The sequence below is a fragment of the Cottoperca gobio genome, chromosome 9, assembly GCF_900634415.1.
Source record: "Cottoperca gobio chromosome 9, fCotGob3.1, whole genome shotgun sequence".
NCBI classification, from domain to species: domain Eukaryota; kingdom Metazoa; phylum Chordata; class Actinopteri; order Perciformes; family Bovichtidae; genus Cottoperca; species Cottoperca gobio.
This window is the reverse complement of record NC_041363.1, coordinates 22,315,307-22,338,676: the sequence shown is the minus strand read 5'-3', so window position 1 is coordinate 22,338,676 and position 23,370 is coordinate 22,315,307. Positions and strand designations below refer to the sequence as shown.

General features: G+C 38.2%; 1 protein-coding gene across 3 annotated transcripts in view; it reads right to left on the bottom strand.

The window, feature by feature from the left end:
* The window catches only part of slc4a4a (solute carrier family 4 member 4a), a 65,677-nt gene that overhangs the window by 618 nt on the left and 41,689 nt on the right, over positions 1-23,370 (bottom strand). For 2 of the 3 annotated variants that reach the window (XM_029439023.1, XM_029439024.1), the window contains 18 exons: positions 23,130-23,217; positions 22,101-22,255; positions 21,037-21,147; positions 20,502-20,676; positions 20,282-20,415; positions 19,238-19,512; positions 16,966-17,036; positions 15,605-15,790; positions 15,365-15,478; positions 14,455-14,616; positions 13,532-13,710; positions 11,758-11,830; positions 10,745-10,813; positions 10,371-10,544; positions 8,686-8,847; positions 7,766-7,859; positions 6,803-6,882; positions 1-2,716 (listed from right to left, as the gene is read on the bottom strand). The exon at positions 1-2,716 is cut by the window's left edge and continues 618 nt beyond it. In XM_029439023.1, the coding sequence (XP_029294883.1) occupies positions 6,839-6,882; positions 7,766-7,859; positions 8,686-8,847; positions 10,371-10,544; positions 10,745-10,813; positions 11,758-11,830; positions 13,532-13,710; positions 14,455-14,616; positions 15,365-15,478; positions 15,605-15,790; positions 16,966-17,036; positions 19,238-19,512; positions 20,282-20,415; positions 20,502-20,676; positions 21,037-21,147; positions 22,101-22,255; positions 23,130-23,217 (2,266 nt within the window). In that variant the 3' untranslated portion in view covers positions 1-2,716; positions 6,803-6,838. The remainder of the gene's footprint in view (positions 2,717-6,802; positions 6,883-7,765; positions 7,860-8,685; positions 8,848-10,370; positions 10,545-10,744; positions 10,814-11,757; positions 11,831-13,531; positions 13,711-14,454; positions 14,617-15,364; positions 15,479-15,604; positions 15,791-16,965; positions 17,037-19,237; positions 19,513-20,281; positions 20,416-20,501; positions 20,677-21,036; positions 21,148-22,100; positions 22,256-23,129; positions 23,218-23,370) is intronic. The other variant, XM_029439025.1, reaches the window with a different exon arrangement.

The window sequence follows — 23,370 nt, the reverse complement described above, 5'->3', positions numbered from 1 at the left end:
CAAGGTTTGATTCTTTCTGGATGCGTCTGTGTGGACTCACGGGGAACTCTGCAGGAATGTTCGTACAACATGTTCTGCCTCAATAGAGCAGATTGAGATTAAGTCCTAAAAACAAACTGTGGATGTTTTGTTTTAAGGATGAGTTTGGATTTTTACAAGTCTACGTACTAGCATATTAAGTTATTGTTCACTGTAATCATTCCTCCTCTCCATACTGGACGTGAGACGATATCTTCCTAATGCAACTACACTGTGAAAAGAAGTGGTGGTGATGAGGCCAGAGAAACAACTCAAATAGGTTTCCTCCAACATTACGGTCTTTTGTGAATATGAAACTCCCTCTGTAGACACGACACTTCCCATAAGACCACACAACTTGATACCCACTTGTTTTGGCTTAGGCCTCTCACCCATACAGATTCAAACACCGGAAACCAACAAGATTCCTTTAATTCAATTATTATTAACTGGACCTAAAAAAGAAACACGTTGGCGTCACCCACCAAGACTCGAGGCGCCCAGTGGGGACGCTGGTTAGTTGTGAAAGGTTTATCTAAATGAGTGTCAACCCCGCAAGAACCAATTGCAGTCGTTTTGTTTCTCGCATGAAGCATATAGTGATTTTCTTCTCCACTAAAATATGTAAAAAAAGCACTGTAAGCAGGTTCGCAATTCTTAATGATATAACTAAAGCGCCACATACTGTAGCTTGGCAGTTGAACTACTTCAGCGTGCGTTAATATAGTGTCAATGTGAGGAAATGACTGTCCAATTGGAGCAACGGTTAACGCCTCGTTTACACTCGTTTTCCGTAATTCTGTATAGTAAACGGAGTCCGCCCCCTAGTGTTCAGCGCAAGGAAATGCATCTATCTACGGGTGGATAGAAAAGCCACCGCAGAGATGAGAGAAAAGTAGATTTTGTGTGTTTTTTGCCATCCAGTGTTTATGGAATATGTACCTGGAGCATTACCGAGACTTTTATTTAACTAATTTTACTAATTTCACAATGTGTTGAACTAGCTCAACTAGTTTTTATTATTATTATACAATTACACAATTTGACTGAATTGCATGAAATAGCCTAATTTTAAGTTAAAATGCCAACTTCCTGTGTTCAAAATACGCAGCAAAAGTAAAAATATTTCAACATACTCAAGGAAAATTATGGACCGGGAAAAAAAAAAACATAAGGAGGAGTTTACTCGCATACGTACTCAGAGCGATGTGAAAACAAGGCGCAATTAACACAAACAAGATGCAAACTTCAGACTTGTTAGAGACTGCCAGCCTCTAACTATGGATGCATAACTCTCAGTTGAGTTGCTCGTCAAAGGGAACACGTCACCGCCTGTACAGGAACAATGATAACAGCGACCAATAACTCCCTTAATGTACATAAAGCATTGCATGCAAGTATTGTGTTAGGATAGACTCGAAAAATCCAAACCATTAATATATAAAATGAAAATAAAAACATGTGATCCAATTTTCACATCAGTTACTTCGAACAGCAGCCGAGACAAGAAGAAATAAACCTGCTGCTTGACGTTTACATGGATTTGCTTCCCTTCTCTTAATCCCTCGTCACAATAATCATTTCAGTCTGAATCGATCTCTTATAAGCCACTTAGGTAAATTAGTTTGTGTAGCACAAGCAATTATATGAAATGCATTTCTAGTTATTAGAATTTAAGTTTGGCTGAGGAAAATCCGATGATTATGTATCACTGAACTGTTTTCTACCCACAAAAGGGGAAAAAAAGGACATAATAAAACATTACATACACACAAAATAATCATAAAAAAGAAAAGAAAATGAAGAAATGATTAAAAGAGTAACAAAAGCTTTGAAGTGAACATGAAAGAAAGATTCAGAAGATTTGAAAGAGAAGGTGGAGCAATCAAAACTGCATCAAAAAGTGATGATACAAATATTTACCTCATCTGCATACAAATATGCATTGTTAATTAACTGTTAATTAACTGAAAATAAGCTATTTGCACACATTTCCTTCACAAGCTATAATACAGTGAATCTCTTGAATCATTTCAACTCTACAAGAGAGAGAAAATATCAAAAGTCCATGCTGCGTCAAAAATCAACATGTTGCATTTGTTCATAATAAGCATTAAATCTAAAACAAGAGGTAGAGCTATAAAAAAAAACAAAAAACATAATTTTCCTGCTACAGGAAAATGTTGTTAGAGTAAATCAATGTATACAAACATTCAGAAAGGTGATGTTTATATATATTTATATAAAAAAAGAGCAGGGAGGCGATTTAATGCATGGTCACAGAGCTGCGGCATTTTCTGTTGATGTGTGGGAAGAGTTGCATAGAAGAGTAGTAAGAGTTACATTTATCAGCCTACTGTGGAGCGGTGAGGAAGGTGAGGACAGAAATGCTTTTAAAATGGCTATTAGAAAATACGTTTCCTTGTGTCATGTGTTGGACCTTTATTTTTTGTCTTAGTGCGTTCCCTTTCTTTTCTCTACGACATACTCAGAACAAAGTCTTGAAATCGTGGAGAGGATTTTGGAGTTAAAAAGAATATCGTTTATAAAGGAAAGTAAAAGAGAGTTGCCTGGCGGTGTTTCGGTGCCCTACAGAGACGTTTCCGATCCTCTGCTCTTCCAGTAGAAGGAATTATCATCGTCTGGGTCCATGTCTATTGTAATCTGAGGCACAGACTTCAGCGGACTCATCTCAGGGCTGGAACACAAAAAGATTGTATTGTTAGGACACATGCTGGGATGTAGTGTAGTGTTCAATTAAATTAATAGTTTGACATTTTGGGAAATACACTTATTTGCTCTCTTTGCGAGTTACATGACAAGATCCTTTCTTGTCTTTACGCTGAGCCAGCACCGGATTGTTTTACCATAAAGTGCCAAAAAACAGCTGGCCTGGTTTAGCCCGAAGGCAAAGTCCGCCTACCAGTGGAAATCTACAGACGGTTCCATATACAGTTTATGCACTGTTGAAAAGTAACTTAAATTTAGTCAAAAATATAAATACAACATCCAATCAACAAATGAATGATATATAATTACATATTAAGCTGCATAAAGTAGTTAAGATTAGCCACAAATTTACCAGCGTCAACATTAAAGTGATAACACAATGTATAAATAACAATAATTACAATCTAATAATAGGACATCATCCTAAAATGGTTCTTTTACTTTTGGAACTTTAAGTATCATTGGATCCCAATACTTTTAATTAGGCTGCACAACATTTTGAATGCAGGGCTTTTTAGTGGTAGCAGAGTATTTCTTCCACCACTGTATTCATGCATCTCATATTTAATTTCTTTACTTTGCACAAAAACTTTGTAACAACGACGATTTTACAGGCAGTTATGAAGCAGACTATTTCTTGACCAGAACAAGTTGTCATTCAGTGGAGACTCCAGGAAGTCACTTCCAGACTCCAGTCACGTAACTTGTGTCGTGTAGTTTATAAAAATTGTATTTGAATGCATTACTGAGATAAATCATAACTGCATTACAACATCGTGTTTTGTTCTCTCAAGGCAGAAATAGAACCAGTGATTGTGGTTTGATGGTTCATGAGGTCATCTGAGCTCAAAGCAATTTGGCTTCAGATTTAGTGGGACAGGATTAGAGCCTAATGTCATCACTACCAGATTCATGCCCCATCCGATATCACTGACTCGAATGAACTCGTGGCCAGATCACTGAAACAGTGACATGAGATCTAACTCGGGATCAGTTTTATTGGCCAAGTACGTGAGGACATACGGGGACTTTGGTTTTTGCAATGCTCTCAATCGTCTTACAAAGAAATGTATATAAACAGCAGAATAAAAAGGTGTTTCCATATATTGGTACAAACTAAACTATTCCAATGTGAGTTTTTCTCTCCTTTTATCTGAAATTCCTATCAGGACATTTAAGGCTGTGTTTTGGTCAGCGTGCAGCCAATTTAAGCTTTAGTCCTTTAGTAGGCAAATGACAAAATAAAGGGTATAGAAAGAGTTATGTTCACAGAGACTGCCTTTCTGTGGGTAGAATCTGTTTTTAGTCACCAGCCATGTGAACAAAAGCCAACCTGTCAGTTTGATCTCTACAGCTGAAGACCAATTAGAAAAACAAATCTTGTAAGTTGTTTGTTGGCATCACAGATGTGCTGCGATCACAGCTGCTTTTTCACACATTGACCCAAAACACTAATCCTCTTCCATCAGCGCTGGTACGACAATCGTGGAGCAGATGGGGTAATACAGGAGCGTACCAGTGGATCCTGGTCATCATGATGGAGAAACATAATCTCTTCTTGAGCATCATAATCATTGCTTGAAATATTTTCCAAAAAAACCCCAACAAGGCTTGTTCTGCCTCTTTAAGGCTGATTGTCTCCTCTAAAGCTCCTATCAGTGAAGCACAATGTGTATTCATCACGCTACACACGCGCGCTCTGATCTAGTAACAGTGACGACGTCATTGCTGACACAAAGACTGAGCAGCATTACTTCTCTAAATGTTTCTCTCTGTTCCCTAAATGTGGCTCGTTCCTTTTGTCTGAATGAAATCTAAAATCTTCAGCCCCAGATGATGAGTTTCAAGATTAAGTTGAGGCCAAATATTAGTTTTATTAGTTTTTAATATTAGCATGCAGGTTACACAGAAAGACTAATCAATCGAAATCATGGAACATATATCATATTTTGAACTATTAATGAAAACCTGTAATTTACATCGTACTCATTTTTACCTCAACAATTATTTTTTGTTATTCAGCAGGTACTTCTCATTTGAAGATGTTTGCAAGGTTATAGTGCTGGGCAATAAAAAGAAGAAAATAAATAAATTATGATTTCAGATTTCAAAGGATTTCAAAATATATATATATTTTATATATATATATTATATATATCAGGGGTCACTAACAGGCGGACCGCGAACCGAGTCCGGACGCCGACCTATCCGAACTCAGCAAATCAAATCTGTGCATTCCTGGCGGCAAACATTGCGACTCTGAATACAGACAGATGAGAGGCGAGAGGTGAGAGGCAGACGGGAAGACGAGTTAGCGATACAGGGAGGGAAGACGGAGAAAGGGAGATAAACACTGACGAAGAGACGAGTGAACGGCAGACAGGGAGAGAACAATAACTACTCATGGCGCTCTCCAGGAAGAGAGAAGTCAACCGAGCTTTCAACCCAGAATGGACTCATTCATGTTCATCCTTGCCACTGGGAGCACAACACCAGTGTCTCATATGCTCAGAGACCGTGGTGCTCATTAAAGTGGTGATGTGAAACGCCACTATGAGACAAAGCACAACATTTTTGACCCTCTCAAGTCTGAACTGAGGGCTCAGAAAATAAGCACTAAGAGCCCAATGTGATTTTGATTTGTGACAAAATAAAGCAAACAGGCCACCTGTCAGCATCATCAGCCACAGAGAACAGTTTAACCCAGGATGTGCTAGCCTGCGTTAAACTGTTAAACTGTTAAGATGTGTTGAGACTGATTTATTCTAACATTAGTTGAGACTTAAATCAAGATGTGAAACAGTTAAAGAAAAAGGGAAACTCAAGCTGCTGCTATACTTTATTTTATGTTTCTAAGATTAAACATTTTATTTTAAGATGCACAATCTTTCAAAAGCTATTTTATTTATTTTCTAAATTTTATTTTTAAATGAAGCCCGAGAAGAACATTATACATATCTACAGTAATATATATACATCTGTATAGTTCAATGTTAAGTGGCAATAAATATGGTTCTAAATGTTTTAAAATTGTACTTTCTTTATTAGATTTGACGTTGATACAGCTACTAGGCTACTTCAATATATCACACTAATTCATAACGCAAGTTAGACATTATGATGCTCCGGACCTTTGCTCGCGGAAATATTCTCTAACTGGACCTTTTAGAAATTTAGTTGAACACCCCTGCTGTATATAATTATTATTTTGTCCTCTTCTTTAAAAAAAATAAAAATTTCTCTGTGTCCACACGGCAATAACTAGGAACAATCCTAGATCTTAGAACACCGTTTTATGGGACTGTATCACAATAGGTACTCTCCAAGCAAGAAAAATAAACCATGAGTGACACAAGTGTACGTCATTAAACCGCCATTTTTAAAATCCCCTTAACTGTGTAAACAACAGACAAGTTCAGAAGTAAACTCCTTCATGAGCACACACCCACTGATAGCCGATACTAACTGAAATGGAAAAAGGTACTTTCGTAACGGCTATTTTGATTGTGTCATGTATTTATTACTTTAGTAATATTACTAATACTGACGCTCATTGTTGAGTATTTAGCAGCGAGCCAGATATTTCCCTCAGGAGTTGGTAGAGACCAAAAACAGAGCAAAAAGAGAGAATATTGGACTGACATTCATCAGGTGGACACAAACACGACTTCAAATGAATGCTAATGTTTCTCCATAACTGCTGGATGGATGTGTAAATGAGCATATTCGCCATAGCAACTTAAAAGGTGATGATACTGGATGACAATGTTGGGTACATAACCAAAAATAAAAAAGTTACTGCAGGTATGAAGTCCAGAGCGAGTAGACATCCGAGCTGAAACGTGGTGCCTCTGCTTGTCATAGGTAAGTTAATTAGCCGAGCTGACCTTTAAAGTTCAGACTATCATTATGTCAGTCTGCCTTCTGACCTTTTGGGACCTTTGATGCCACTGTCATCAAAGAATGAATTGAAAAAGAAAATCATTGCCGGTGATATTTCGCTTTGCTCCCTTTTCACCATTTAATTCGGCTCGTTAGGGAAGCTGCATCTCACCTGGACAGGTAGTTGGCCTGGTAGTAGCGAAGCTGCTCAGCACGATGTGTGTCGGTCAAGGAATGATGGAGACTTCTCTCCTGCAGAGGAAACAACAAAACCCAGCCATTAATGAGCATGTGTCACATACATTCAGACCAGCAGCTCATAACCAAACACGAGTGAGAAACGCCAGAGACAAGGAACCAGTGAAATCATCTGCTGAAGATTTTGGATTGGATTGACAACCTGCACACTCATGTTCAGAATCTATTACATCGTCTACTTAAAGTTATTATGTTTATTTATTGACAATACCTCCTAAATTTAGTAGAAAAGGGAAAAAGATAAGCGTTAAAACCAAATTGAAAAGCTTCACAGCAGAAGTTTTAAAGAATGCAGTTAAGCTTTGTCGTTCCTGTACTAAAGATATTGTTAGGAATACTTATTGGTGGTAAATAATACTGGATAATATAACAAACAAAGTATAATGAATGCTCGTGAGCTGATTTAATGTAGTAAATACAATTTAAATGTTAACTGTTGCGTGACAAACACAATTCCATATTAAGGCTTAAATTAGATGATTGTTTTGTACAGGCTCTTTTTACATAAAGCTGAAATATCTGCATCTGTCTTTTAAATAGCGAAGGCTACAATAAAGGCATGAAATCATCAATGAATATGTTAAACAGAAAGAGGAAAAAATAGTTAGAACAAACAAGCAAGAATTCAAAAGAGAAAAGACAAATAAAACCATAGCGTCACAATCCAAGAAGAGAAATGAAAGAAAGTGAGTTAATTCCAGGAGAGCAGGCCTGCAGTAAAAGAGAAAGAAAGAGAAAAAGCAAAGGAATGATTAATATCATGCAGTTAGTGAAAGACAAACTCTAGAAGTGGTCAGAGACACTGAATGAAGACGCAGAGCAGGAGTCAGTCAGGATCAAGAGGAAGAAGCTGCTGCGGTAGTTTGGGTCTACTCACTGTCCGAGGCCTTATCACCTAAGAAAGGCTCCTGCTCCATCATGTCCATGGGGATTTTAATGCTGGGAACTTTCTCACTGTAAGGATAGTCAGACTGTTGGAGAGAGGAAACACACATCCTGAGACTGGACTACTGGGGGTGTCAGTGAGTCAGCATCAGCGAACACACACACACACGACCTGCATTCCCTTTCTATCCGCTGAAAATACAAACTATTGATTACATAACAGGAAGTGTTGATGCAGCTTGAACCTCTGGCTCCATTCATTCATTCATTACTTTGCCTAAGCTGAGAGAAACAATGCAACATGGCACAGAGATTTTGTGCGCGGTTGGAAAATCAGTTATGTGATTTCTGCCTGTCTGTAAGAATCAAAGGAGCTTTCTTCTTCTTTCAGGATCATCCATCCTTAAATCTGATAACTATTTGACCCATTGATGTCAAGCTTCAGTACATCAGTTGATATAACATAATCAAATACAAAAAACGTAATCTTCTGCACACTTTACTCTGCTTTCATGCCATAATTTGACACACCTGGAATATATCCTGAAGTTAGCGCCCCCATGCACTGAGCCCAGGATGGATTTTTAATTGAATAGAGAATCCTGTAAATCGAATCCTGAGATACCGTAAAATTCACACCCCTAATATTTACAGTATATAACTGACTGTTATGCAAATGACATCTGAAGTCCTGGGTATTTGGTTGGCCAGTGGATACAACAGTCAATGGAACATGCTGCTGCAAAGGAAGCAGAAACTTGGGGGTTGTTGGTGGGGTTGACAGACGTGGGAATGGGCTGACATGTAAAACACATAATAGGACGCAGGAGAAAAATAAGGAATTTGCTTGTTTCTACAAAGATACTAGCTTGTTGCATTCCAGAGTAATGTGTTTAAATTCGAAACCCTTACGTCTTCAGCGTCACTGTCTATGCTGCCTCGTTTTTTCTTTTTCTTCTTCTCGTCCTCTTTCTTCTTCTTGTCCTTCTCTGGGATGACGTCGTCCAGGAAGCTGAGTTCATGCTGGGAGAACATGTAGTCCATTGCTTTTCTGACGGCCACCAGAGCGAGGATCTAAAAGCAGAGCGAGAAGGGGATTAACGTGGACTGGTAGGGGATTTCTGACAGACATTTGTTGAATTAATATTCAGTTTCCATCCCATTAAATTAAGTTTAAATACAGCAAAATTGTATATTTTTAACGTCAGAGTAAATATGCTGACATTTTAAAAAATAATAATTAAATGTAAAAAGAGAGGTTAATAAAGACTTTGATACACATCTTAATAAAATACATTATTTTAAATGTTCAATGATGTAAAAGCTAATATCAATCAAACAGATTTGTTGCTAGTTTTAAACGCTTAATGATATGCATTTAATTCACAACATTGTATTTAAAATGACTAATATACTTTGTACTTTTTTATACTTTTTAAAATGGTTTACTTTTAGGTAGATTAACTAACACAAATGATAAATGAAGCACATCTAAATACAATAACTACAATATAAATCATATTATGAAGTCTTGAATGACCCTGAACTGTAATAGTGTAAAGACACTATGACAGTCGTCACTAGTTTATCACTCGTATAAACAATCCTCTAACACGTACATCTAACTTATCATTTGTACACAGCGTGATGCAGTGGAGCCATAATTCAGTCTGTTCATGTCGAGCTGACTGGATTTAGCTGTTTTTATCTCCAATCGCTCTGATTTTACACTCATCCTTTAAAATGACAAGTTGCTTATTGATGTGGTCGACTGACAGAAAACGGATTAAAAATGAGAATAGATTGAATGCTGGCTACAGTTACAAATATACCAAGATTCATTTTATTCTCTTGTATTCACGTATCATTATGACATTATTATTATTACTTGACATTTTAAAATGAATACAAGCCTTATTATTGGAAATAGCACAAGGTCCACAGAGTTTTCCCTTGAGGCCGTCATTAACAGATATGCACCTTCTATCACACTGTTTCTCAAACCTTTATCAACAATGTTCCCCCTTTGAAAAACATTTTTCAGTCAAGTCCACTAGACCAGCGCAACACTTATAGTGAAAAGAAGTCTCTACAAAGAGGCACTACAGCGCTGAGCCACCAAAATGTGCTTTATTGAACTTATAGTTCAATTATTTTAGAAACTATGCACAAGTGATATTTTTTTAATTAACATAAAAATACAATTAAAATATGAAAATCTCAAATACAACGTGCAGTACTGCAAGGTACTTGTACCCCTATCTGAGAAACACTGTGCTATCACATGACCAAAATTCAGCACTAAGGTCACATGACACTGAGCCACCAGATGCAGCTGAAAGTTCAGAAAAATGTCCTGTAAAGCTCAAGACTTTGTACAAATAAACTATGTAGAGGAAACTTCAGACTATTGTAACTTGTGACAGACTTTTCACAGACTAAACTATTATCAAAATATAAATAGTGAGAATAACTATAGTTTTAGCCTCATAGATACTGAATACTGATTACATGTTGGTATCATAAAGATAATTAAAGTTGACATTATTGGTCGTTTTTAACTGACAAAAACGAGTCTTAATACAAATGTCTCTTACCATGACAGGGAATACAATGGCGGCCACAGTGGACTTGAGGATCCAGAGCAGAGCCAAGCAAAGGATCTGGATGAAGGTGAAGAGGTGGACCTTCCTGAGGGGAACGTGTCGCAGGTAAACCAGGTCCGGCTGATGCTTCGCTGGCATCAGGAGCAGCTTGAGACGATCCATAAACTGCAGACAGAAAGAGGTGAAAGTACACGTGACAGGATGCACTGCATGCAAGAATATATCAGTAACGGAGTAACAGCCCGTCTCTGGCGTGCGTTGGTTCTTGGAAACTCAGTAGCATTTAAACCTTTTTTTATTCAAAGGAACCTCTAACATGACGTGTGTTCGTTGGAGGATAATGATAAGTGGAATGCATCATTTACCTGCACTCCATTGAGAGAGGCGACTCCCATGTACAGGAAGACTCCATACAGCACAGGCATGGGGATGAACTTTGAGAGAAAACAGAGAGAAAACATAAGTGCACATAAATGTAAACTTAAACACATTTTTAAAAACACATGTTTAGAAGACCATGATTCATACAAACACACATTCAAGCTTTGTAATATCTGAGTAATACAAGCAGAATATTTAAGGTTATTGTGGAAAAAACACCAATCGGCCGTTCCAGCTCAAAAGCTCCTTCAAGAATAATTATTTATTACAGATATGATGCACAATTACCATCTTATAACAGAACCTGGAACGACTACAAGAATATGATTATGTGGGATGAAAGGGCTCGTGTCCTAACCTTAGTGAGGTAACCAGTTTGACCAGCTAAAAACATAAATGATAACACGTTTATAGAACCATTTGTCACCCACAGGTTTGGGCAAAAACTATTCCTGAATTTCCCCTCAATGACAAACACTCATAGCGTTTCTTAATAAAACATAAGAATGACAAGGTTAATGAGTGTTTATCTATACTAAGAGCTTAGTTAGAGGTTTGTGGAATGACGATACAGAAATAAAAGCTTATTTATCTTTCTTTTTCAGAATCAATTAGCTCAATCAAGATACATGTTTTAATAACTAATTACCTTATTTTGACAATTTCTTTATTTGTATGTCCTCTTCATAATAAAAACATTAGTGCTCCGACCACTATTCCCAGAACTGTTTTTGTCCGTCTGTGTTGAAATATAGCAGTTATTGCATTTTGAAGTCCTTTTGTGATTGATTGACTTGCTTTACATAATATCATGCAAACTGCAAACGTTGTGTTGAGAGTCGGTCTTTGACTGAATCTGTAAATTAGCAGGTCTATCACAGAGTCTAGTGACATTCATTGTTTTGGTGTTTGTTTCCAACATCTGCCACAGTCATTTCAGAAGGAAGAAACTTGAGACACTAAGTGACTAACAACACGAGACAATCTGATTACTTACCTTTAAAATAGGAGACATAAATACAGACAGTCCTGTCAGGATGAACACAACCACACCAGTGACCCTCTGCTCCCTGCAACAACAACAACAACAACAAAAGAAATGAAAGAGGGAATAAATACAGTTGTCACAAGAACAGCACTCTAATGTCTTGTTGGTATCATTTCAAGACGTTTGTAGGATGTTTTTCATACAATAATAACATCCCAGAAAAGCCTGAATAATGGTAACTTGAGGATATCAATCATTTCCCAAATGTCATTCAGTTGAGCCAAAACAAAGAGCAACATTTGTAGGAAGTTCAAAGTTGGTGTCGATGTTGTCAAGACTTTGTTAGTTCAGCTGACACATCAGGAGGCTCTGGAGGACGACACCAAACAGACACGAAAAAACCCTCTAAAAACAGGAAGAAAATGTTCAAACATAATGCTTTAATATTTTTTAATGCCACCTAACTGCGGTACGTGGAGTCACTAATGGGCAGCAGAGGAATAGAAGATATTTTTCTCCCACTACAGTCGATGCAAGAGATTAATGTCATTCTTCTTTAATTCACTTCCCTCTAAAGTTGACCTGTGCTTTTAAACACGAGACAGTAATAAACAATATTTTACCAGTCAGGATTAAATTAAATAGCTGTGTTAATGTTTTTGAAGCTTAACTCACGACCCAAATCAGATTATTAAAATTTAGTCAATTTACTCATCTCACTCACAATGTGGTGCCGACAGTGTAACAATTTATTTAATGTATAGTGCAGTTCATGTTTTGTCTTATAACTTGAACTGTGTTTTGTAAAAGCTAAACATTATTTTCCTGGATCGCCTGCGTCAAAGATAATCTGTCAGTAAACACATTTCTGCCTCGAGAGACAGTCCATTATTTAAATGAGCAAAAAACTGTTTCCAACAATCCACCAACTTTTTCTTAGTCTTTAACTATATTGCTGGATGAAATATTGAGTCCCCGAGGCATTTGTGTTTTATTTGCTATTCTGCTTTCTATAACATAACAACCAAATGTTGATGACAGGTGCACATAACTTCTCAAATCAATTCCGTAAAATGTGTAACCTATAGATGGTGCTACAGCAACAGGGTAACGTCTGGTAACACTTTCTATGAGGCCCATGTCTATAATGCATTCTAAACATACTTAGGAATGTGTTCTAATCTGTATAATCATATTTATAAGCACTCATAACTTCATAATGCTTTATAAGCATAATCAGAACACATTATAAAGTATTTGTTATAATGACATAAGGAGATTTATCATAATACTTCAAGAACAACGCACATCCTAGTCTGGGCTCTCTATGAATGTGTGTGTGAATGGGTGAATGCTGACTTGTGTTTTAAAAGTGCTTTGAGAATAGAATAGAAAGGTCTATATAAATGCACCCGGTCCATAATGTGATTATAAGTTGCTCTATGGGAATTGTAATACACTATGCTCCTTGCAACAACAAAACAAGTCAGTTTGTGACCAACTATTATGAAGTATTATTATACTTTTAAGTTTTATGTGCTATGATTATTGTTATAAAGCATTCAATTAAATTAATTAAATAAAATGTACTATGAATCAGACTTCCCTTACTCATCCCTTACATCGCTTCCTTGTATAATGCAGTAAGAATTTGTGCATTTAAAAATAAAAATGAAACCTTCGTCAGTATGATTGTCTGTCGTTACGTGTATTTTATGTGCATCCAAATGAAAAATTAAATACATTATCCATTAGTAAAACGAACATCTTGTACCAGTCCTACCTCACACCCAGGAACTTCGGCTGCTCTCCAGGAGCTGAGGTTTCTGTTTCCATCTTCAGACTGTCGACGTGAGCGATGGAGATAACTGTGGCGGCCACGTACCATGGCAGACCCATGAAGGAGCAAACAATTAGCAGAACGGCCACCCAGAACAGATCCAGATGGTAACCTGCCCCTTTCTGGTACAGACAACAAACACAAGGTCAAAGGTCATGCATGTGCATGCTCAGACATAGACCGTATGTAGAGCACTGCTGAAGACATAGGCAAACCTGCAACTCCACACAAAGCTCTTTGATGTGTTTATAATATGCTGATTATTACAGTAGCTTCGCTAGTTATCTTTAAAGGAACGAGTCACACCGCTGAACTTCAGCAGTGACCCGCTGAACATTTCAAGTGGATGCTTTTTGAACCGAACTGTGTTCAGTCACTGCCATGAAACATCTCTCACTCCTGTGAGAAGAATGACAACAATATTTAACTACAGTGTGAAGGTAGCCAGTGTCCTGTACAAACTGCAGCATGTTGTGGGAAAAGCATGAAAATCCTCACTTCGCATAAATCAAGTTAGACAAACAGAAAGAAAAGGATTGTTTTACTGCAAAGAAATCTTTTTTTGTGTGGAATATTTTTAAATTTAAAAACACAGCATGCAGATTTAAGCATCTCACAGCAATTTATAATGCAAGTTTTTCTGCACTAATATTTGGGCAGGTTCTGAGAACAGCCAATTGTTGTAATGCAAACCCTCCCATGTGTAGTACAAGAGCGCGACAGAAATGACTCCCAACCCTCCGCTGCCTCACTCACATACAGTATTAAACAGTGCTGACATTTAGTCTTCAAGTCTTTCATCTCCTGGGTCACAAATTACCACGTGGCTTTGAAGCCACGTTTTGTCAGTAAGGTTTCTTAATTACCTTCAGCATGTGCTCCTTCCTGTTGACGATCACAGCAGTAATCTGTTGGTCCATGAAGACCAGTATGGTGACCAGCAGGGCAGGGAGAGCCGACGCCAGGTAAACCCACCAGGGGTTTCCTCCGAACGGGGGCACAAACCAGCCTCGGTTAGGACTTGTTGGCTGTGAGGGAGGACGACAGAAGCTTGTGTGAAATATGATGTAGGTCGCTCGTCTCTTTCACTGTTCGCTCATAAAATATAAATCACTTCAGCTTTCTGCTGATCATTTTCTAACCGGTTAGTATGATTTACATTACATTCATGTGGGAGGATTTTCTTTGTCCAAAGCAACTTAAAATTCATTAAAAAAAGCAGGCATCAGATTATATCGAACATTTCGCCAAAGCAAAGCATCTTGTCATTTTAGTCAAACTTATTTCACATAAGATTTTATCTGATGACAAAAGCAGGTAGAATGTTTAAGAATGCAGCTTTGCTACTCCGAGTCCTCCTGACTGTGCTTATTAGTGATGCGTGCTGCGGGTCAGTCTCACCTAAACTGGCCAATCTGCACCGCTAGATATGCAACACGCAAACTTTATGCATCATAGTAGCACAATTGTCAGGACTGAGGACTAACAAAATGAATGTTGGTATCGTCACAGTTAGTGTTTTATGACGTCGGTGTTGACATACATATTTCGTCACAGTTTTCGTAAATGGAATTCATACTGTAGTTACTTAAAACTATCTCTATAACATCACAGCAAACAATTACTTTTATTGTTTTGTCTAAGTTGTATTATATTATCATCACCTCGTACTGTAACTTTTCATGTGTTTTTATTAAACTGGAATCTTCTGAAGTTTTATGAAGCACAATAGAAGACTTGAGAGGAGGAGCGCTGAGGAGGCAGGAAGAGACTCACCTTGAATTCAGTTGGCACAATAAGTTTAGGAGTATCGACTCCTATGAGCATATCGACTCCACAGAAGATGAAGATGGCCAGGATGATGGCAAAGTCACTGATGAGTTTCCTCACCTGGGTGAAAGTTAAACACAAACACTTGACAAAGTTGTTCTCCGTTACCTGCTGTTCAAACATTTGGACACCTAATTAATTTCCTTGACTAATGGAATTAACTTAACGTGGCTGACGGTTACTCACGGTGGTGGGGAAGAATGGGCTCGTCTTGAACTTCTTCAGACACATGGAGCAGGTGTAAGTACCAAAGAACAGGATGAAGGACATGAGGGAGATGTCTGGCACAAACTCGCAGGCCTTCCCCACCAGCTCTCCATTGTACTTTAAGCACTCCGTCTTTGAGAGGGACGACCACGTGGCGTTCAACGGCTGCACGGAGGAAACAAAGAGCATCGTGATTAGAAAGAAAGTTATTTATGCAAATAAGCGTCCCACCAAAGCTGGGATAGATACTGAGGCCGAGAAGAGCAGACTGACAGTGTTTCGGAGTAAACAGAGATAAACACAATCAAACTTAGTGTAACATTGACCTCAAAACAAGAAACAATGTTCTTATCTGTTGTATTTTCCTTGTAACATTGTTGAGCTACAAACACAACTGTCAGACCAAAGTCTTTCAGTTTGAACAATACAGTACACTACAGCATAGATGAGATACAGCGGTGGAATGTTACTAAATACAGTTACTCAAGTAAAGTACTTGATTAAAGTACAAGTACCTAAAAATTGTATTTGAGTATTTCTATTTTATACTACTTAATACTTTCACACCACTACATGTTGGGCGGCTGTGGCTCAGGAGGTAGAGTGGCGTCCAGTGGTCAGAAGGTCGGTGGTTCGATCCGCAGTCAGCATGTCGACGTGTCCTTGGCAACAAACTGAACCCCAAATTGCTCCTGATGGCCTGGCCTGAGTGTGTGTGTGTGTGAGTGTGTGAGTGGTTATCCCGACTGACGAGCTGATGTGCACCTTGTATGGTAGCCTCTGATTGTATGAATGTGTGTGAAAGGGTGAATGCAGACATGTGTTGTAAAGCTCTATGAGTGATCGCTATATCAAAATGCCAATATTGTACTTTTTACTGCACTACATTTATCTGACAACATTAATTACTTTGCAGATTCAGATCATCAAAACAAAATATAACTCAACTAATTAATTATTTTGTACAATCATATTGAGCTACACAGAAGTATATGAAGTAGCTGAAATTTGCAGCATCTTTACAAGCTGCAACATTAAAGTGATGAACACATGAATGCATCACCAATTATAATCCAGTGATACAATATACAATATTGTGAAATGGGCTGCAGATGATGTGTACTTTTACTCTTTGTACTTTAACTGTATTTTGATGCTAATACTGTACTTTTACTAAAGTAAGATTTTGAATGCAGGACTTTTACCTAACAGAGTATTTTTACAAACTAAACTATCAATAAAAACGATTTTGCGTTGCGGACACATATCAATAGAAAAGTGTCAAAGATTATTGAAAAAATAAGTTTTTCAACACAGCAATAAAAACAGGAAACACTCACCAGATCAGTGTTGTTCCAGTACCACACTGAAGTACCTTCTAAAGGATCGCCAATGATGTCTGTAGTGTTCTCTGCAAAAACACAACAAAACAAGTTTTAGTTTGTCATGCAGCAACAAGCATTAGTCTAAAGCCATGCAGTAATAGCCCAATGTGGCCCTGACGGCCAACACTGTTTAATTAATGTTATGGAGTGCTTTGAGTTAAATGCTAATGTGTTGAATGAGTCGAGACAGAACAAAGCCGCATGCTGGTTTTTTTTAAGCCGTTTAGGAGTTTGCTCCTACTTTTTTGTTCAGGGGGATAAGGGTTGGCTTCCTGGATCAATAGGGCAAAAATGTGAAATGATAAGACTGTGGAATTGTTTGCTTATTATGTGAGAAGACAGATTCAATAAGAAGGTTTCTCTTTGAGTAAATCGCACAATTCTCTATAGGTTACAGCGCTTCATGCTTTTTTGAGGAAACTGAAATACAATAAATGTATAGAAATAATTTATCCTGCAGCATGGACACGATTAGAAGAAAGTTCCTTACTAGACTTGAAGAAAAATTAATAACAATATTTTGTTCAAACCAAAATCATAAACATATATAAAGAGTCAAGTCAAGTTGCGCAGTTGAGAACAGGCATCTTTCCTCTGGCAGATTTAAAAACATCAGGTGGACAACAGGTTGCATGAATTATGCAAATTAGGAAAAGTTGAGAATGAAATCACATTTTCTTCTGTATTGTCCTCATCATAACGAGCTATGAATATCTATATTGAATGAAATGCCTGTTTTCTGTGCACTGACAGAAGGGAATGGTTATCTAATTGTAATGCTTATAACTACCTTTGTTACTAAAGCTAGGAAAAAAATGTTGCTTTATTTGTTTAGCATCATTTGTAATTTATATATTTCTTTATACTAATATTGCCACTCTGGTTTTCTTGTAAGCATGTTTGGGCTGAGCACATTATTTACGCATTACATAATAATAATCAAATCACATAGCATGCATGTTCATCTAGCATACATCAAGCATGTTACTATCCCAACATAAGCATAATTATAACGGTGCCATGCTCACATTCAGCATGTTGGCTAATATCAGTTTCATCAATGTCTGTAGCAAATTTCATGACAATTCCATTGATGAGATTTTGTTCTGAGGGGCGACCTTGTGGCTCAGCGGTTAACACGCCGACTGTGAATCACAATGCTATCGCTCAAGTCCTGCTGGGGACCTCTGTTGCATCTCTCTCTCCCTAGTTTCCTGTTGTCTCTCTACTGTTGCTGTCTTAAAAAAAAAGACGTAAAATGCCCCAAAGAGGACTTTAAAAGACATTTCTCTCTCAAAAGATCAAGCGAACAACCAACCAATAAATCCATCCACTCACTGTTTGAGTTACTACAGCCCAGTTTGAATTAATGAGTGTGTGTGTGTGTGTGTGTGTGTGTGTGTGTGTGTGTGTGTGTGTGTGTGTGTGTGTGTGTGTGTGTGTGTGAGAGAGTCAGAGAGAGCAGCAGGGGATTACTAGTAATGTGTTGAATTAAAGTCTCATCAACAGCACTTCTACTTTTTATATAGTCACAAAAACATCCTAGAAATATTCGGCCATTCATGCCAAAACAACAGAGACTAAAACTCAGCAGCCCATAAAGCTGTAATTACTCCTCAAAACCAAACAAGTCAGTCAGTTAGTTTGTTTGTGTCACTTTGATGAATCCAAACTAACCAAAGTCACATAAAATCACAAACAAACTAACCGACAGAGGCAGCGGTAGACCGGCAACTCCTGTGTTCTGCCAGGTAAAATTACTATTTTTGTCAATGGAGTCTGGTGGTTTTGAAGAGAGAGCATGGATACCAGCTTCTGTTCCCCGTCGGAAAGCGCTGACAATATTCTAAATATAGATTTGTTTAGGTGGGCCTTTCTTTTACCAGACAAAAAAACAACATTTTGCTGCTTCGCCCGTCCACAGCAGTTCATTGCTCAGCTTCCGTGCTCGTACTCCTGCCTTTCTGTCCAAACTGCCATCTACAGCAGCTAATACACTGTAGATGGATACGCACCTCATACAACCCCACTTCAAAACATCCAAACTATCCCTTTAACCCTTCTCATCAAGTTAAACTCAATGTTTATCTCCAACTGATATCCTGGTTTACAAAATGATCTCAAAGCCTACAATAGCCAACGGGTAAATCAACATTCATGTTTCTTATCAGCATCCACAGGTAAATACACACTCAGCCAAACGGCTTAAAGTTAAACAACATCTCACCTAGAATAGCAGGGGCCATACAGAGGCAGTCATATTGTGTGACATAGTCCGTCTTGAATTCTGCGTTAATGGGATAGTGGTGAGATAATTTGAGCATCTTCTTGAAGGCATCGTAGATGAAGATGAAGCTGATGAGACAGGAGAAGCCCTCCTCGGTGAACCTGGTGAAGTACTGAACCAAGTAGCTGGCGTCAGTGGCCACGAGCACCAGGCAGTAGAACGCCGACCACAGGCCGATCCACAGGCGGAACTCCAGGTAGTCAAAGGCATTATCTCTGAATGAAGAACACAACATAGTCAGTACAATCTAATTGATGTTTTATAAGAACAGAAGGACACCATTAGAATCATTATATTAATATATTAAAGTCATGAAGTGATATGACTTTGTTTCCTCAGAATGTTTCAACTTTAAAGTTATGAAAATACACGTTTAACATGTACATAAATTACTCGACTTTGAATACTAATGTGTATCTGATATGTTAAATTATAATGGTAAAAGATCTTCACTGTAAAGTCCATTCTGTGTGTGTGTGTGTGTGTGTGTGTGTGTGTGTGTGTGTGTGTGTGTGTGTGTGTGTGTGTGTGTGTGTGTGTGTGTGCGTGCACTGGAGGCTTCACATTTCCACATCACACTTTTGCAAGTTGAATATTGGACCAGGATTGACTTCCAAGCTATTTTTGATGTCACAAATCATGCTTGTAGGCCCACCTCTAAAAATGAGCACAGAGAAACATTCTTCTCGTGTCAAACACAAACACATACATCATTCTGTACAGTGAAGCTCAAACATTCAAATGTCGGAACAAAAATAAAAAAATTATTTTGAGTGGATGGGAACTGTAAAATATGCCAACTTTATTCTCTGACAGTGGCTCTGACACTCTGCATGAGTAAAATAAGTAAAATAACGTCTATTAGCATGTTTGGAGATTTTTGAACCAACCACCAACCAAAGTTTAGTTTGATGAAGTTTCAAGCCTGAATCATGTTTGATTAGTAACCGGGCCTCTGATAAACTGAGAAAATTGTGAAGGTACCTGCTGAAATTAAAGAGCAGCCTTTCAAACACCAGAACAGGACCTGTGCTGCTGAGGATGGTGAGAGGCTGGCCAGACAGCAGACAGAAAACCCCACCGGTGATCGCTGTGCCCAGAAAACTCTCCAACACACCCTGCACACATGGAGGGGACCAGTCAGGGAATAACTCGGAACATAAACGCTCTGCAATCTGTGTAAAGGTTCAAATCTCAGTCCGACCTGCATGTTTTCTGTAGCGTCCCCCAGCAGACCACCGAAGGTGATGGCGTTCGTCACAGTTCCCAGGTAAATAAACAAAATGGCCGACAAGGCCTGAATGTGAAATACATCGGTGAAGTCACTGACAAAGAAAGGCGCTTTTCGTTTGATGTCAAGTAGGAGACCCCCGCAAAACCTGAAACCAGAGAAACAAACGGTGTGTCGTTTTCCACGTTATGGAATACTAAGCACAATAAAGACAAGTTGATACATGTACTTAAAGTATGCATAGAACTACAATGTAAGAACCTTTTTAGCTTACAAAACATGACGTATGCGACACTGGCACATTGCTTGTTACATTTTTCTCTGGATATCTGTCGGAGCCATGCTTCCATGGTTCCTACAACCTAAGGCAAGTTAGATTTATGACTTTTTCAACGGTTTAAAGGCATTTGGTAAATCTTTTAAAGATTTGTTTAAGGATCCTGGAACCCAGATTCTCGTGTAAAAACAATTATTTCAGAGTATTTGTTTTTCCTCCATGATTTCATACTTTCCAGTCTTCTTCAGCTCGTCCCCTGCAGCATGTCCCCCTCCTCCGTGACCTCCATCATGAGGCATATCTCCGTTCATCTGAGAGTCTCCTCCTGCATACATGTTTTTCCTAAAACACACACCGTTTAGTTCAGTCTGGCAGGCACGTTAGCTCACATTTATCTGATGCAGGTCTGTTATTTGAACACCTTAAATATCTACTGATGTTGACAGCTTGCTGTTTTCTCAGCTGCCATGAAAATGTCAGAGTCAGCATGTTGTCATGGCCTCTTTTCTTGTGTTGTCAATCAGATGATGTAGATATGCGTTACGTGATCAAATAGCCTGATTGATCAGTGCTCACATACACTACGTCTCTGCTTTACGGAGTAAAACCGCAGCTTTAAATAAAACCCACAGCTGCTCTTTCATAATTGAACACTTTGCTGTACAGCTGGATGCACTTCAGTGATTTTGCAACCACTGCTTTTCTATAATGTAATGTAGTTATTGCACACGCAGCATTCAGAACAGATGCAGTGTCTGTGGATTCCTAAATATTTAATGCAAGATGAGTCTTGTACTCGCTACTATTTTCTTAGTTTTCCGTTTTTTTTACCACAACGTTGTTGTTAATTATAATCGTGCACTCTTTGTGTTTGTTTCCATTGTTAAATCCTATTACAGACACTTTTTGAAATGGGTTTAATAAATGACCAGCGGACTGATACACAGCCTGTAGAATCAGTGAACACTTGTGGTTTCAGATAAGATCACAACGAGGAAAGCTGTTGTTGGGCCTTGTTATAACCCTCCAGACTATCCCCAGAAAGTGAAATAGTTTTCCCATTTTTCTTCCCTGAGAGAAAGTCAACATAGTGTGAAGACATAAAGTAAGTGCCGTATGTGGGATCTTTCACTCTACTACTTGTACTCTGTCAAAGAGTAATATGGCAGACCGCTTGCTTGTTAATATAAACACCAAAGTCGTGTAAAACAAACCATTTTGTGTACATTCAGTAGAACCAAAGAAGCACCAGTAAATTGGATTCGGTTATGTTGGTATTAAACATGTTTGTAGACCTTTTGTCAGAGGAGGGGAGAGATTTCGGAGGCTCTATCCTGATGGCTGGGTCCCACTCTCCAGGAGGAAGCACGATCACCTCATCCAAGAACTCGTCGATACCGGCCAGCAGGTCTTCTCTGTCTTTGGCCTTATACGCAATGTCATGAAAGACCTGAACATAGACAGACAGGGACGAGGCATTCAAGTGTGAAAAAGACCCATCAACGCATGCAGCAAACTATAAGATCAGATCTGACTGAGGATTAATAAATGTGGAAGAGAGTAAGATATACACCATATTATGGTATAAATGCACCAATAAAGCAATGTAGATTTGATCATCCCAAAAACAGAGATGTATTATATTAATAAAATGTGAAAACATTGCAGCGACAGTTCACATACAGCACAGCTCTGGGGTGTCAGACTTTATGAATAAACAGTTTGTGTCTGAATAAAATCTAACTTGTCATTTTCTTTCATGATTTTCTACCGCTCACATCTGGTTTGTATTTACATAGAAGAACTGGACAAAATACGAATATCATACACTATATGGGCAAATAAAAACAAAAAGATGTTGATACAATAAACTTGAAAGGTATTCCTGATTATTGTCACATCTTTGCATGGTAATTAAATAATCAATACCTTGTTCAGAAATTGTAGAACCATTTTGTTTTTCTCCCCAAGTTATTTATATGTAAACAAAGTAATGAAATAAACTTGAGCGCACAAATCCAAGTAGGAGGAAAACGCTGGTCAAACGTGAAGTAGGTGGCTCAAACGTTAACATCATTTTAAGAAAATGACTGTCAGCCTACACAGGGTGGAGACAATTACATGAACAGTTGACAACACAATCCAAACGAATACAAAAACAACATAAACTCTGTTAATAAAAACTGCACTGCATGTGTCCATATATCGTACGATAACTCGATAAGGTAGAAATGATCGAGGTCACGTCCATATATCGTACCGTAAGTCAATAAAGTAATCATCGTGACAGGCCTACAGATGATGTGTGTTAGTGGCAGTCTCACCTCATCTGACATCAGCGTGGCGATCGCTCTTCCTATCTCATGGTACGACTTGGCTTTGCCTTTGGGTCCGAGCAAGATGAATAAAAATCTGCAAAAATAACAAAATCATTGCATTAGTAACGTTGTTTGTCTGTAATTTACTTTATAAAAGGGTCCACCTTTCAATCGAAGAGGAGTATACATCCATGTTTTTATTACTAGCATCCCTTTTCATATTTACATCCGTTAAAGTGTCTGGTTT